This window comes from Daphnia pulicaria, chromosome 1, assembly GCF_021234035.1.
Source record: "Daphnia pulicaria isolate SC F1-1A chromosome 1, SC_F0-13Bv2, whole genome shotgun sequence".
Classification (NCBI taxonomy): domain Eukaryota; kingdom Metazoa; phylum Arthropoda; class Branchiopoda; order Diplostraca; family Daphniidae; genus Daphnia; species Daphnia pulicaria.
Window position 1 is genome coordinate 42,037,358 of NC_060913.1, and position 16,015 is coordinate 42,053,372.

General features: G+C 37.1%; 1 protein-coding gene across 1 annotated transcript; it reads left to right on the plus strand.

Annotated features, from left to right (window-relative positions):
* Positions 1–475: 475 nt before the first annotated feature.
* LOC124324758 lies at positions 476–1,947 on the plus strand. The gene is made up of 4 exons (XM_046784390.1): positions 476–540; positions 598–1,523; positions 1,606–1,740; positions 1,811–1,947. Exons 2-4 carry the CDS (start codon positions 860–862, stop codon positions 1,945–1,947), a joined length of 936 nt encoding a protein of 311 aa, XP_046640346.1. The 5' UTR covers positions 476–540; positions 598–859.
* Positions 1,948–16,015: the final 14,068 nt, after the last annotated feature.

Below are 16,015 nucleotides of genomic sequence, written 5' to 3' on the forward strand. Positions count from 1 at the left end.
GCAGGCTGTTTAATCCAAGGAGGAATTTAATTTTTTTATTTTTTAATGAAATTATAGAGTTGAGAAATATTCGAGAAATTATTAACAGAGAGAAAAATATAGAACAGACGACAGTTCGAGTCTAAACGCAATTTTTTTCTGTGCAAGGTTTAACATATCAATTTAACTATCGCTTTTCCCTCATTACGTAGGGGATTACTAGCTAAATTTCGAACATACAATAAATTAAGAAAGGTAAAGTCCATGTTGATTTACCTTTCCTGGAGATTACCTGGGCAAGGAAGAAGAGAGAAGAGTGCCTATAGTGAGAATAACAATATATTGTAGATTATGGACTATAAACTGATAAAATACGAATGTATAATGACCAAAAATTCGATTAACTAAGAGGAACAGTGGTAGGAGTCTTAGTGGAGTCAAGATATGAAAAAAAGGGGGGTTACCGGGAACAAATTGCAACACGGAATTTTTTTCATGAGCTTAGTTTTTGAATATAATTTTAATATAAAGATGCCAGCATTTCATCACTCTCTTTTGCAGGTTAGATTTTCTTTTACATAAAAATGGCAGTATTTTTTAATTTATTGTTGCTATTAGGTTTTAGTACTCGGGTTTCTGTTGACGGCTGTTGTAGCCGATCCCCGCAGACAATATGATGCCAATGACGTAAGGCCAACAGTACATAACAGTAAGGGCGCATTGCGCCAACAACGGGCTGCCTGCCCGGAAGATTATTCGCCTTGCCTGTGCGAATTGACTGCCAACGGGATCGAAGTCACTTGCGTCGATATTCCCGTCGCCGATATTGCCAACGTCTTTTACCGCACCCGAAACATCGACCTATATACCAGGTCGTCTTATGACGGCCTCTGGTTCGGGATCTGTCGATTTGCCCACCGACCTCTTGAAAGACAAACGCGTTGAACGCATTTACCTGGGCTGCCAGGTCAATGCTTCCCCCAAACTCGGCCTCACTATTGCGCCTTCGACTTTTGAATTCACGCGGTACAACACGACCGTCTTCGGCATCTTGAACTGCGATCTGGCCGGACAGACGGACATGCAATACCTGAACGATTTTTTAATTCTCAACACTTTGAGAATTGACGATTGCGATAAAATGGAAGCCATCGAAAGCCTACCCACTTCTACCTTACCCGCCCTCAAGGAAATGATTGTCGTCAACTGCACAGGACTGGAAAATGTCACCTTTCCCGATTTGACTCCGGCCAGATTGGAGCTGTTGCAATTGGAAGGCAACGGGTTGACCGATGCGGCCGTCAACAGCATTTTAGTTTCCGTTGCCAGTTCCTCGTCGTCCAGTTCATTGCAGAAATTGGTTTTGTCGAATGAGTACACGATGACCAAAGTCCCAAGGATCGCCTCTTTCTCTAAATTGGCTTTGTATGACGTCAGTTTCAACGCCATCCCTTTCATGAGCCAATCAAATTTGATTTTCAACGCACCTGTTAACTTGGTCGGCCTCAAAAATATCGGATTGCCCGCCAGGGATCGAAGGAGGGGCTTTCTTGGGTAAGCCTGTGTTTAAGTAACGCAAATAAAATGTCTTTCTCTGTTTATCTTTTTTTACATCTTTTTGGGCAGGTGACTACTCAAAGGCATTTGTCTACTTGGAGAACAATAAACTGACCGAGTTTAGGGAGGACGTCTTCAAATCGATGCTGCAGCAGATGGCCGCTCAGCCTGTCGGTTCTGGAGGTCAAGTTTTCGTCACTGGAAGTAATTCAAAATTGATTGAGACATGGCCGTATGTTGCTGACATGATATACTGACTCGCATTTTTCTACAGATCCTTTTGATTGCGGTTGCGGTTTGGCCTGGTTGATCCGAGACAATCCAGCTCTTCTACCCAGTGTCCAGGACGGAGTTTGCGGCGGATTCTTTAGATTCGAGGACCTTAATCCTGATTCCTATGCAAACTGTTAACTTGGGTCAAACTGCTGAAATTTATTTTTATAGAATTTGGTAATCCCCTTCAGCGTCTTGCTTTATTAATTACTTAAACATTATGGTAAGCAATATACGATTCATTCCTGTCAACATCAAAATTATTGTCTTTGATTATTTATCGACACTATTGTTCCCGTATCAGTTCGATGAATTTAGTTTTTTACGAGTTGGAGTTGACCCCCCACCCCCACTCTTTGCGGCTTCATTTTCGTTTCATAAAAATAAAAATTAGTAGTTTAAGCGGAAAAATTAAGAAAAGTTGATGGACTCTGTATTCAACCTTTTCTGAATACCGTTGTTAATTACCTAGCTCTCATTAACTCCATTCCACTCATGTGGAATTTTGCATCAATTCTACTGGTACACATTGCGATTGTTTACGTTTAATAGTTTAGGAGATTTTTGTAAAAAAATAGTGAGTAGTCTAAAATCAAATTTTTCAGATGGAAAAAAATGCGTTTAGAACAGAAATTTCTTTATTAAATTTACAAAATCATGTATGTAATATTTTCCAACTTCATAAAACTCCCTTAAAAATTAAAAAAAAAAAAAATCTTACCCCGGGTATTGAACAGCTGGCTCACGGTACCGTAGCACAAGGCACAAGGCACAAGGCTCCAACCACTGGCGCAACTGTTCCCCTTAGATTAGCGAATTTTTGGTCATTATAAATGCGTATTTTATCAGTTTAGTCTGTAATGTACAAAATATGGTTATTCTCACTACGCACTCTTCTCTCTTCTTCCTTTCCAAGGTAATCTCCCTATGCAAAGTCAATCAAGATAGATTTGCCCTGTCTTGATTGACTGTATGTGCGAATTACAAGTAATCCGCTAAGTAATGAGGAAAACAAACAATAGTTATATGGATCTGTTAAAACTTGCACAGAAAAAATCAATTGCGTTTAGAACAGGAATCTCTGTTTATTAAATTTACAAAATCATGTATTTATTATTTTCAAACTCTAAATAACTCTCTTAAAAAATAAAATTAAAAAGTTGTCCCGAGGATCGAACAGCTGACTTACGGTTCCGTAGCACATGGCTTCCACTTTTCGGCCAACTGTTCCTATTATTTATACGAATTTTTGGTAATATATGCGCATTTTACGGCATTTCATCAGTTTCGTCCATTATGTAAATAATAATGTTATTCTCACTACGTACTCTTCTCTCTTCTTCCTTGCCCAGGTAATCTCTAGGAAAGGTCAATCAACATGGACTTTCCCTGTCTTAATTTACTGTATGTTCAAATTTTAGCTAGTAAACCGCTACGTAGGCCTAATGAGGAAAAAAAAAACGATAGTTAAATGGATGTGTTTAATCTTAAACAGAAAAAAATGCGCTTAGAACAGGACGCTCTGTTTATTAAATTTACAAAATCATGTATATATTATTTTTCAACTCTTAATAACTTCATAAAAAAATAAAATAAATAAGATGTCACCGAGGATCGAACAGCTGACTTACGGTTCCGTAGCACCTGGCTTCCACTTTTCGGCCAACTGTTCTTATTATTTTTACGATTTTTGGTAATTTATGCGTATTTTGTGACGTCCTACGTACATGATATGTTAATACTCACTACGCACTCTTATCTCTTGTGCCTTGCCTATGCAAAGTAAATCAAGATGGACTTGGCCTGTCTTGATTGACTGTATGTGCGAATTACAGCAAGTAATCCGCTAAATACTGGGAAAACCAAACAATAGTTAAATCACTTAAATGGACCTGTTAAAACTCGCACAGAAAAATAAATTGCGTTTAGGACAGAAATTTCTTTATTAAATTTACAAAATCCATATATAATAAAAGAACAAGCTTTTGGGGGAGGAGCCTGTGTCTGTCACGGACATTTTGGGGGGAGGAGCCTGTGTCTGTGTCAACACAGGCTCCTCCCCCAAAATGGAACATGCCCAAACATGCCAATCACCACTAGATGTCGTCGCCGTGATGACGCAATCTTTGATGACGTAACAACCAGCATCACACCCAGATGTCTCGCCGTGATGACGAAATCTTCAAGTAAGGTACTGGGCAGATTTCTCACGATAAATTCTTTTACGGGCAGATCGTGCTACAGAAAAGCGAATAGCAAAAGAGTCCAACTTTACGCTAGACCAAAGTTCCCCGGATTTGAACGGGGCTCAGGTTACTCGTCCGCTATATAATGAGGAAAACAAACAATAGTAAAATCACTTAAATATGGATCTGTTAAAACTCTCACAGAAAAAAAATTGCGTTTAGAACAGGAATTTTTTTATTAAACTTACAAAATTATGTATATAATATATTCCAACTCCATAAAACTTCCTTAAAAATAATAAAAAAAAAGTCTTACCCCGGGTATTAAACAGCTGGCTCACGGCACTCTTGCACTTGACGCGAGGCACAAGGCTCATACCACTGGCGCAACTGTTCCCCTTAGATAAGCGAAGTTTTGGTCATTATAAATGCGTATTTTATCAGTTTAGTCCATAATGTACAATAAATGGTTATTCTCACTATGCACTCTTCTCTCTTCTTCCTTGCCCAGGAAATATCTATGCAAAGCTAATCAAGATGGACCTGCCCTGTCTTGATTGACTGTATGTGCGAATTACATTAAGTAGCTAATCCGCTAAAAAATGAGGAAAACAAACAATAGTTAAATAGATCTGTTAAACCTTCACAAAAAAAACATTGTGTTTAGAAAAGAAATCTCTTTTTATTAAATTTACAAAATTATGTATATAATATCTTCCAACTCCATAAACCTTCCTTAAAAATAATAAAAAAAAAAGTCTTACCCCGGGTATTGAACAGCTGGCTCACGGCACTCTTGCACTTGGCGCGAGGCACAAGGCTCATACCACTGGCGCAACTGTTCCCCTTAGATAAGCGAAGTTTTGGTCATTATAAATGCGTATTTTATCAGTTTAGTCCATAATGTACAATAAATGTTTATTCTCACTATGCACTCTTCTCTCTTCTTCCTTGCCCAGGAAATATCTATGCAAAGCTAATCAAGATGGACCTGCCCTGTCTTGATTGACTGTATGTGCGAATTACATTAAGTAGCTAATCCGCTAAAAAATGAGGAAAACAAACAATAGTTAAATAGATCTGTTAAACCTTCACAAAAAAAAAATTGTGTTTAGAAAAGAAATCTTTTTTTATTAAATTTACAAAATTATGTATATAATATCTTCCAACTCCATAAAACTTCCTTAAAAATAATAAAAAAAAAGTCTTACCCCGGGTATTGAACAGCTGGCTCACGGCCCTCTTGCACTTGGCGCGAGGCACAAGGCTCATACCACTGGCGCAACTGTTCCCCTTAGATAAGCGAAGTTTTGGTCATTATAAATGCGTATTTTATCAGTTTAGTCCATAATGTACAATAAATGTTTATTCTCACTATGCACTCTTCTCTCTTCTTCCTTGCCCAGGAAATATCTATGCAAAGCTAATCAAGATGGACCTGCCCTGTCTTGATTGACTGTATGTGCGAATTACATTAAGTAGCTAATCCGCTAAAAAATGAGGAAAACAAACAATAGTTAAATAGATCTGTTAAACCTTCACAAAAAAAAATTGTGTTTAGAAAAGAAATCTTTTTTTATTAAATTTACAAAATTATGTATATAATATCTTCCAACTCCATAAAACTTCCTTAAAAATAATAAAAAAAAAAGTCTTACCCCGGGTATTGAACAGCTGGCTCACGGCCCTCTTGCACTTGGCGCGAGGCACAAGGCTCATACCACTGGCGCAACTGTTCCCCTTAGATAAGTGAAGTTTGGGTCATTATAAATGCGTATTTTATCAGTTTAGTCCATAATGTACAATAAATGTTTATTCTCACTATGCACTCTTCTCTCTTCTTCCTTGCCCAGGAAATATCTATGCAAAGCTAATCAAGATGGACCTGCCCTGTCTTGATTGACTGTATGTGCGAATTACATTCAGTAGCTAATCCGCTAAAAAATGAGGAAAACAAACAATAGTTAAATAGATCTGTTAAACCTTCACAAAAAAAAATTGTGTTTAGAAAAGAAATCTTTTTTTATTAAATTTACAAAATTATGTATATAATATCTTCCAACTCCATAAAACTTCCTTAAAAATAATTAAAAAAAAAGTCTTACCCCGGGTATTGAACAGCTGGCTCACGGCCCTCTTGCACTTGGCGCGAGGCACAAGGCTCATACCACTGGCGCAACTGTTCCCCTTAGATAAGCGAAGTTTTGGTCACTATAAATGCGTATTTTATCAGTTTAGTCCATAATGTACAATAAATGGTTATTCTCACTATGCACTCTTCTGTCTTCTTCCTTGCCCAGGAAATATCTATGCAAAGCTAACCAAGATGGACCCGCCCTGTCTTGATTGACTGTATTTGCGAATAACATTAAGTAGCTAATCCGCTAAAAAATGAGGAAAACAAACAATAGTTAAATAGATCTGTTAAACCTTCACAAAAAAAAATTGTGTTTAGAAAAGAAATCTTTTTTTATTAAATTTACAAAATTATGTATATAATATCTTCCAACTCCATAAAACTTCCTTAAAAATAATAAAAAAAAAGTCTTACCCCGGGTATTGAACAGCTGGCTCACGGCCCTCTTGCACTTGGCGCGAGGCACAAGGCTCATACCACTGGCGCAACTGTTCCCCTTAGATAAGCGAAGTTTTGGTCATTATAAATGCGTATTTTATCAGTTTAGTCCATAATGTACAATAAATGGTTATTCTCACTATGCACTCTTCTGTCTTCTTCCTTGCCCAGGAAATATCTATGCAAAGCTAATCAAGATGGACCTGCCCTGTCTTGATTGACTGTATGTGCGAATTACATTAAGTAGCTAATCCGCTAAAAAATGAGGAAAACAAACAATAGTTAAATAGATCTGTTAAACCTTCACAAAAAAAAACATTGTGTTTAGAAAAAAAATCTCTTTTTATTAAATTTACAAGATTATGTATATAATATCTTCCAACTACATAAAACTTCCTTAAAAATAATAAAAAAAAAGTCTTACCCCGGGTATTGAACAGCTGGCTCACGGCCCTCTTGCACTTGGCGCGAGGCACAAGGCTCATACCACTGGCGCAACTGTTCCCCTTAGATAAGCGAAGTTTTGGTCATTATAAATGCGTATTTTATCAGTTTAGTCCATAATGTACAATAAATGGTTATTCTCACTATGCACTCTTCTCTCTTCTTCCTTGCCCAGGAAATATCTATGCAAAGCTAACCAAGATGGACCTGCCCTGTCTTGATTGACTGTATGTGCGAATTACATTCAGTAGCTAATCCGCTAAAAAATGAGGAAAACAAACAATAGTTAAATAGATCTGTTAAACCTTCACAAAAAAAAATTGTGTTTAGAAAAGAAATCTTTTTTTATTAAATTTACAAAATTATGTATATAATATCTTCCAACTCCATAAAACTTCCTTAAAAATAATAAAAAAACAGTCTTACCCCGGGTATTGAACAGCTGGCTCACGGCCCTCTTGCACTTGGCGCGAGGCACAAGGCTCATACCACTGGCGCAACTGTTCCCCTTAGATAAGCGAAGTTTTGGTCATTATAAATGCGTATTTTATCAGTTTAGTCCATAATGTACAATAAATGGTTATTCTCACTATGCACTCTTCTCTCTTCTTCCTTGCCCAGGAAATATCTATGCAAAGCTAACCAAGATGGACCCGCCCTGTCTTGATTGACTGTATCCATATATAATAAAAGAACAAGCTTTTTGGGGGAGGGGCTTATTCATGTGTCAACAATGTGTCAACACAGGCTCCTCCCCCAAAATGGAACATGCCCAAACATGTAAGCTTTTGGGGGAGGAGCCTGTGTCTGTCACGCGCTGAGATTTGGTCAGTCGATTTTGGGGGAGGAGCTTATTCATGATCAAATCACCACCAGATGTCTATAGCATCGCCGTGACGCAACCATGCCCCAACCATGACGCAACAACCAGAATTGAATTTAAGTTTGCAGTTATTAAACTAAAGGGTGGTTATTTTTAATTTCAATAATTGAACTTTATGTGTAAAAATCTATTTTAAATATAATAAAAGAACAAGCTTTTGGGGGAGGAGTTTATTCATGTCACGCACAATGTCACGGATAATGTCACGAACATTTTGGGGGAGGAGCTTATCCTGCCCAAACATGCCCAAACAAATCACCACCAGATGTCGTCGCCGTGATGACGCAATCTTTGATGACGCAACAACCAGCATCACCGCAAGATGTCTATAGCATCTCCGTGATGACGAAATCTTCAAGTAAGGTAGTCACTGGGCAGATTTCCCACGATAAAATCTATTACGGGCAGATGATTAAGCTACAGAAAAGCGAATTGCCAAAGAGTCCAACTTTACCCTAGAAAAAAGTTTCCCGGGTTCAAACAGGGCTCAGGTTACTCGTTTGCGAATAACGTTAAGTAGCTAATCCGCTAAAAAATGAGGAAAACAAACAATAGTTAAATAGATCTGTTAAACCTTCACAAAAAAAAAATTGTGTTTAGAAAAGAAATCTTTTTTTATTAAATTTACAAAATTATGTATATAATATCTTCCAACTCCATAAAACTTCCTTAAAAATAATAAAAAAAAAGTCTTACCCCGGGTATTGAACAGCTGGCTCACGGCCCTCTTGCACTTGGCGTGAGGCAAAAGGCTCATACCACTGGCGCAACTGTTCCCCTTAGATAAGCGAAGTTTTGGTCATTATAAATGCGTATTTTATCAGTTTAGTCCATAATGTACAATAAATGTTTATTCTCACTATGCACTCTTCTCTCTTCTTCCTTGCCCAGGAAATATCTATGCAAAGCTAATCAAGATGGACCTGCCCTGTCTTGATTGACTGTATGTGCGAATTACATTCAGTAGCTAATCCGCTAAAAAATGAAGAAAACAAACAATAGTTAAATAGATCTGTTAAACCTTCACAAAAAAAATTGTGTTTAGAAAAGAAATCTTTTTTTATTAAATTTACAAAATTATGTATATAATATCTTCCAACTCCATAAAACTTCCTTAAAAATAATAAAAAAAAAGTCTTACCCCGGGTATTGAACAGCTGGCTCACGGCCCTCTTGCACTTGGCGCGAGGCACAAGGCTCATACCACTGGCGCAACTGTTCCCCTTAGATAAGCGAAGTTTTGGTCATTATAAATGCGTATTTTATCAGTTTAGTCCATAATGTACAATAAATGGTTATTCTCACTATGCACTCTTCTGTCTTCTTCCTTGCCCAGGAAATATCTATGCAAAGCTAATCAAGATGGACCTGCCCTGTCTTGATTGACTGTATGTGCGAATTACATTAAGTAGCTAATCCGCTAAAAAATGAGGAAAACAAACAAAAGTTAAATAGATCTGTTAAACCTTCACAAAAAAAAACATTGTGTTTAGAAAAGAAATCTCTTTTTATTAAATTTACAAGATTATGTATATAATATCTTCCAACTCCATAAAACTTCCTTAAAAATAATAAAAAAAAAGTCTTACCCCGGGTATTGAACAGCTGGCTCACGGCCCTCTTGCACTTGGCGCGAGGCACAAGGCTCATACCACTGGCGCAACTGTTCCCCTTAGATAAGCGAAGTTTTGGTCATTATAAATGCGTATTTTATCAGTTTAGTCCATAATGTACAATAAATGGTTATTCTCACTATGCACTCTTCTCTCTTCTTCCTTGCCCAGGAAATATCTATGCAAAGCTAACCAAGATGGACCCGCCCTGTCTTGATTGACTGTATTTGCGAATAAAATTAAGTAGCTAATCCGCTAAAAAATGAGGAAAACAAACAATAGTTAAATAGATCTGTTAAACCTTCACAAAAAAAAAATTGTGTTTAGAAAAGAAATCTTTTTTTATTAAATTTACAAAATTATGTATATAATATCTTACAACTCCATAAAACTTCCTTAAAAATAATAAAAAAAAAGTCTTACCCCGGGTATTGAACAGCTGGCTCACGGCCCTCTTGCACTTGGCGCGAGGCACAAGGCTCATACCACTGGCGCAACTGTTCCCCTTAGATAAGCGAAGTTTTGGTCATTATAAATGCGTATTTTATCAGTTTAGTCCATAATGTACAATAAATGGTTATTCTCACTATGCACTCTTCTGTCTTCTTCCTTGCCCAGGAAATATCTATGCAAAGCTAACCAAGATGGACCTGCCCTGTCTTGATTGACTGTATGTGCGAATTACATTCAGTAGCTAATCCGCTAAAAAATGAGGAAAACAAACAATAGTTAAATAGATCTGTTAAACCTTCACAAAAAAAAATTGTGTTTAGAAAAGAAATCTTTTTTTATTAAATTTACAAAATTATGTATATAATATCTTCCAACTCCATAAAACTTCCTTAAAAATAATAAAAAAACAGTCTTACCCCGGGTATTGAACAGCTGGCTCACGGCCCTCTTGCACTTGGCGCGAGGCACAAGGCTCATACCACTGGCGCAACTGTTCCCCTTAGATAAGCGAAGTTTTGGTCATTATAAATGCGTATTTTATCAGTTTAGTCCATAATGTACAATAAATGGTTATTCTCACTATGCACTCTTCTCTCTTCTTCCTTGCCCAGGAAATATCTATGCAAAGCTAACCAAGATGGACCCGCCCTGTCTTGATTGACTGTATCCATATATAATAAAAGAACAAGCTTTTTGGGGGAGGGGCTTATTCATGTGTCAACAATGTGTCAACACAGGCTCCTCCCCCAAAATGGAACATGCCCAAACATGTAAGCTTTTGGGGGAGGAGCCTGTGTCTGTCACGCGCTGAGATTTGGTCAGTCGATTTTGGGGGAGGAGCTTATTCATGATCAAATCACCACCAGATGTCTATAGCATCGCCGTGACGCAACCATGCCCCAACCATGACGCAACAACCAGAATTGAATTTAAGTTTGCAGTTATTAAACTAAAGGGTGGTTATTTTTAATTTCAATAATTGAACTTTATGTGTAAAAATCTATTTTAAATATAATAAAAGAACAAGCTTTTGGGGGAGGAGTTTATTCATGTCACGCACAATGTCACGGATAATGTCACGAACATTTTGGGGGAGGAGCTTATCCTGCCCAAACATGCCCAAACAAATCACCACCAGATGTCGTCGCCGTGATGACGCAATCTTTGATGACGCAACAACCAGCATCACCGCAAGATGTCTATAGCATCTCCGTGATGACGAAATCTTCAAGTAAGGTAGTCACTGGGCAGATTTCCCACGATAAAATCTATTACGGGCAGATGATTAAGCTACAGAAAAGCGAATTGCCAAAGAGTCCAACTTTACCCTAGAAAAAAGTTTCCCGGGTTCAAACAGGGCTCAGGTTACTCGTTTGCGAATAACGTTAAGTAGCTAATCCGCTAAAAAATGAGGAAAACAAACAATAGTTAAATAGATCTGTTAAACCTTCACAAAAAAAAAATTGTGTTTAGAAAAGAAATCTTTTTTTATTAAATTTACAAAATTATGTATATAATATCTTCCAACTCCATAAAACTTCCTTAAAAATAATAAAAAAAAAAGTCTTACCCCGGGTATTGAACAGCTGGCTCACGGCCCTCTTGCACTTGGCGTGAGGCAAAAGGCTCATACCACTGGCGCAACTGTTCCCCTTAGATAAGCGAAGTTTTGGTCATTATAAATGCGTATTTTATCAGTTTAGTCCATAATGTACAATAAATGTTTATTCTCACTATGCACTCTTCTGTCTTCTTCCTTGCCCAGGAAATATCTATGCAAAGCTAATCAAGATGGACCTGCCCTGTCTTGATTGACTGTATGTGCGAATTACATTCAGTAGCTAATCCGCTAAAAAATGAGGAAAACAAACAATAGTTAAATAGATCTGTTAAACCTTCACAAAAAAAAATTGTGTTTAGAAAAGAAATCTTTTTTTATTAAATTTACAAAATTATGTATATAATATCTTCCAACTCCATAAAACTTCCTTAAAAATAATAAAAAAAAAAGTCTTACCCCGGGTATTGAACAGCTGGCTCACGGCCCTCTTGCACTTGGCGCGAGGCACAAGGCTCATACCACTGGCGCAACTGTTCCCCTTAGATAAGCGAAGTTTTGGTCATTATAAATGCGTATTTTATCAGTTTAGTCCATAATGTACAATAAATGGTTATTCTCACTATGCACTCTTCTGTCTTCTTCCTTGCCCAGGAAATATCTATGCAAAGCTAATCAAGATGGACCTGCCCTGTCTTGATTGACTGTATGTGCGAATTACATTAAGTAGCTAATCCGCTAAAAAATGAGGAAAACAAACAATAGTTAAATAGATCTGTTAAACCTTCACAAAAAAAACATTGTGTTTAGAAAAGAAATATCTTTTTATTAAATTTACAAGATTATGTATATAATATCTTCCAACTCCATAAAACTTCCTTAAATATAATTTAAAAAAAAGTCTTACCCCGGGTATTGAACAGCTGGCTCACGGCCCTCTTGCACTTGGCGCGAGGCACAAGGCTCATACCACTGGCGCAACTGTTCCCCTTAGATAAGCGAAGTTTTGGTCATTATAAATGCGTATTTTATCAGTTTAGTCCATAATGTACAATAAATGGTTATTCTCACTATGCACTCTTCTCTCTTCTTCCTTGCCCAGGAAATATCTATGCAAAGCTAACCAAGATGGACCCGCCCTGTCTTGATTGACTGTATTTGCGAATAAAATTAAGTAGCTAATCCGCTAAAAAATGAGGAAAACAAACAATAGTTAAATAGATCTGTTAAACCTTCACAAAAAAAAAATTGTGTTTAGAAAAGAAATCTTTTTTTATTAAATTTACAAAATTATGTATATAATATCTTCCAACTCCATAAAACTTCCTTAAAAATAATAAAAAAAAAAGTCTTACCCCGGGTATTGAACAGCTGGCTCACGGCCCTCTTGCACTTGGCGCGAGGCACAAGGCTCATACCACTGGCGCAACTGTTCCCCTTAGATAAGCGAAGTTTTGGTCATTATAAATGCGTATTTTATCAGTTTAGTCCATAATGTACAATAAATGGTTATTCTCACTATGCACTCTTCTCTCTTCTTCCTTGCCCAGGAAATATCTATGCAAAGCTAATCAAGATGGACCTGCCCTGTCTTGATTGACTGTATGTGCGAATTACATTCAGTAGCTAATCCGCTAAAAAATGAGGAAAACAAACAATAGTTAAATAGATCTGTTAAACCTTCACAAAAAAAAATTGTGTTTAGAAAAGAAATCTTTTTTTATTAAATTTACAAAATTATGTATATAATATCTTCCAACTCCATAAAACTTCCTTAAAAATAATAAAAAAAAAAGTCTTACCCCGGGTATTGAACAGCTGGCTCACGGCCCTCTTGCACTTGGCGCGAGGCACAAGGCTCATACCACTGGCGCAACTGTTCCCCTTAGATAAGCGAAGTTTTGGTCATTATAAATGCGTATTTTATCAGTTTAGTCCATAATGTACAATAAATGGTTATTCTCACTATGCACTCTTCTCTCTTCTTCCTTGCCCAGGAAATATCTATGCAAAGCTAACCAAGATGGACCCGCCCTGTCTTGATTGACTGTATTTGCGAATAACATTAAGTAGCTAATCCGCTAAAAAATGAGGAAAACAAACAATAGTTAAATAGATCTGTTAAACCTTCACAAAAAAAATTGTGTTTAGAAAAGAAATCTTTTTTTATTAAATTTACAAAATTATGTATATAATATCTTCCAACTCCATAAAACTTCCTTAAAAATAATAAAAAAAAAGTCTTACCCCGGGTATTGAACAGCTGGCTCACGGCCCTCTTGCACTTGGCGCGAGGCACAAGGCTCATACCACTGGCGCAACTGTTCCCCTTAGATAAGCGAAGTTTTGGTCATTATAAATGCGTATTTTATCAGTTTAGTCCATAATGTACAATAAATGGTTATTCTCACTATGCACTCTTCTGTCTTCTTCCTTGCCCAGGAAATATCTATGCAAAGCTAACCAAGATGGACCTGCCCTGTCTTGATTGACTGTATGTGCGAATTACATTCAGTAGCTAATCCGCTAAAAAATGAGGAAAACAAACAATAGTTAAATAGATCTGTTAAACCTTCACAAAAAAAAATTGTGTTTAGAAAAGAAATCTTTTTTTATTAAATTTACAAAATTATGTATATAATATCTTCCAACTCCATAAAACTTCCTTAAAAATAATAAAAAAACAGTCTTACCCCGGGTATTGAACAGCTGGCTCACGGCCCTCTTGCACTTGGCGCGAGGCACAAGGCTCATACCACTGGCGCAACTGTTCCCCTTAGATAAGCGAAGTTTTGGTCATTATAAATGCGTATTTTATCAGTTTAGTCCATAATGTACAATAAATGGTTATTCTCACTATGCACTCTTCTCTCTTCTTCCTTGCCCAGGAAATATCTATGCAAAGCTAACCAAGATGGACCCGCCCTGTCTTGATTGACTGTATCCATATATAATAAAAGAACAAGCTTTTTGGGGGAGGGGCTTATTCATGTGTCAACAATGTGTCAACACAGGCTCCTCCCCCAAAATGGAACATGCCCAAACATGTAAGCTTTTGGGGGAGGAGCCTGTGTCTGTCACGCGCTGAGATTTGGTCAGTCGATTTTGGGGGAGGAGCTTATTCATGATCAAATCACCACCAGATGTCTATAGCATCGCCGTGACGCAACCATGACGCAACAACCAGAATTGAATTTAAGTTTGCAGTTATTAAACTAAAGGGTGGTTATTTTTAATTTCAATAATTGAACTTTATGTGTAAAAATCTATTTTAAATATAATAAAAGAACAAGCTTTTGGGGGAGGAGTTTATTCATGTCACGCACAATGTCACGGATAATGTCACGAACATTTTGGGGGAGGAGCTTATCCTGCCCAAACATGCCCAAACAAATCACCACCAGATGTCGTCGCCGTGATGACGCAATCTTTGATGACGCAACAACCAGCATCACCGCAAGATGTCTATAGCATCTCCGTGATGACGAAATCTTCAAGTAAGGTAGTCACTGGGCAGATTTCACACGATAAAATCTATTACGGGCAGATGATTAAGCTACAGAAAAGCGAATTGCCAAAGAGTCCAACTTTACGCTAGAAAAAAGTTTCCCGGGTTCAAACAGGGCTCAGGTTACTCGTTTGCGAATAACGTTAAGTAGCTAATCCGCTAAAAAATGAGGAAAACAAACAATAGTTAAATAGATCTGTTAAACCTTCACAAAAAAAAAATTGTGTTTAGAAAAGAAATCTTTTTTTATTAAATTTACAAAATTATGTATATAATATCTTCCAACTTCATAAAACTTCCTTAAAAATAATTTAAAAAAAAGTCTTACCCCGGGTATTGAACAGCTGGCTCACGGCCCTCTTGCACTTGGCGTGAGGCAAAAGGCTCATACCACTGGCGCAACTGTTCCCCTTAGATAAGCGAAGTTTTGGTCATTATAAATGCGTATTTTATCAGTTTAGTCCATAATGTACAATAAATGTTTATTCTCACTATGCACTCTTCTCTCTTCTTCCTTGCCCAGGAAATATCTATGCAAAGCTAATCAAGATGGACCTGCCCTGTCTTGATTGACTGTATGTGCGAATTACATTCAGTAGCTAATCCGCTAAAAAATGAAGAAAACAAACAATAGTTAAATAGATCTGTTAAACCTTCACAAAAAAAATTGTGTTTAGAAAAGAAATCTTTTTTTATTAAATTTACAAAATTATGTATATAATATCTTCCAACTCCATAAAACTTCCTTAAAAATAATAAAAAAAAAGTCTTACCCCGGGTATTGAACAGCTGGCTCACGGCCCTCTTGCACTTGGCGCGAGGCACAAGGCTCATACCACTGGCGCAACTGTTCCCCTTAGATAAGCGAAGTTTTGGTCATTATAAATGCGTATTTTATCAGTTTAGTCCATAATGTACAATAAATGGTTATTCTCACTATGCACTCTTCTCTCTTCTTCCTTGCCCAGGAAATATCTATGCAAAGC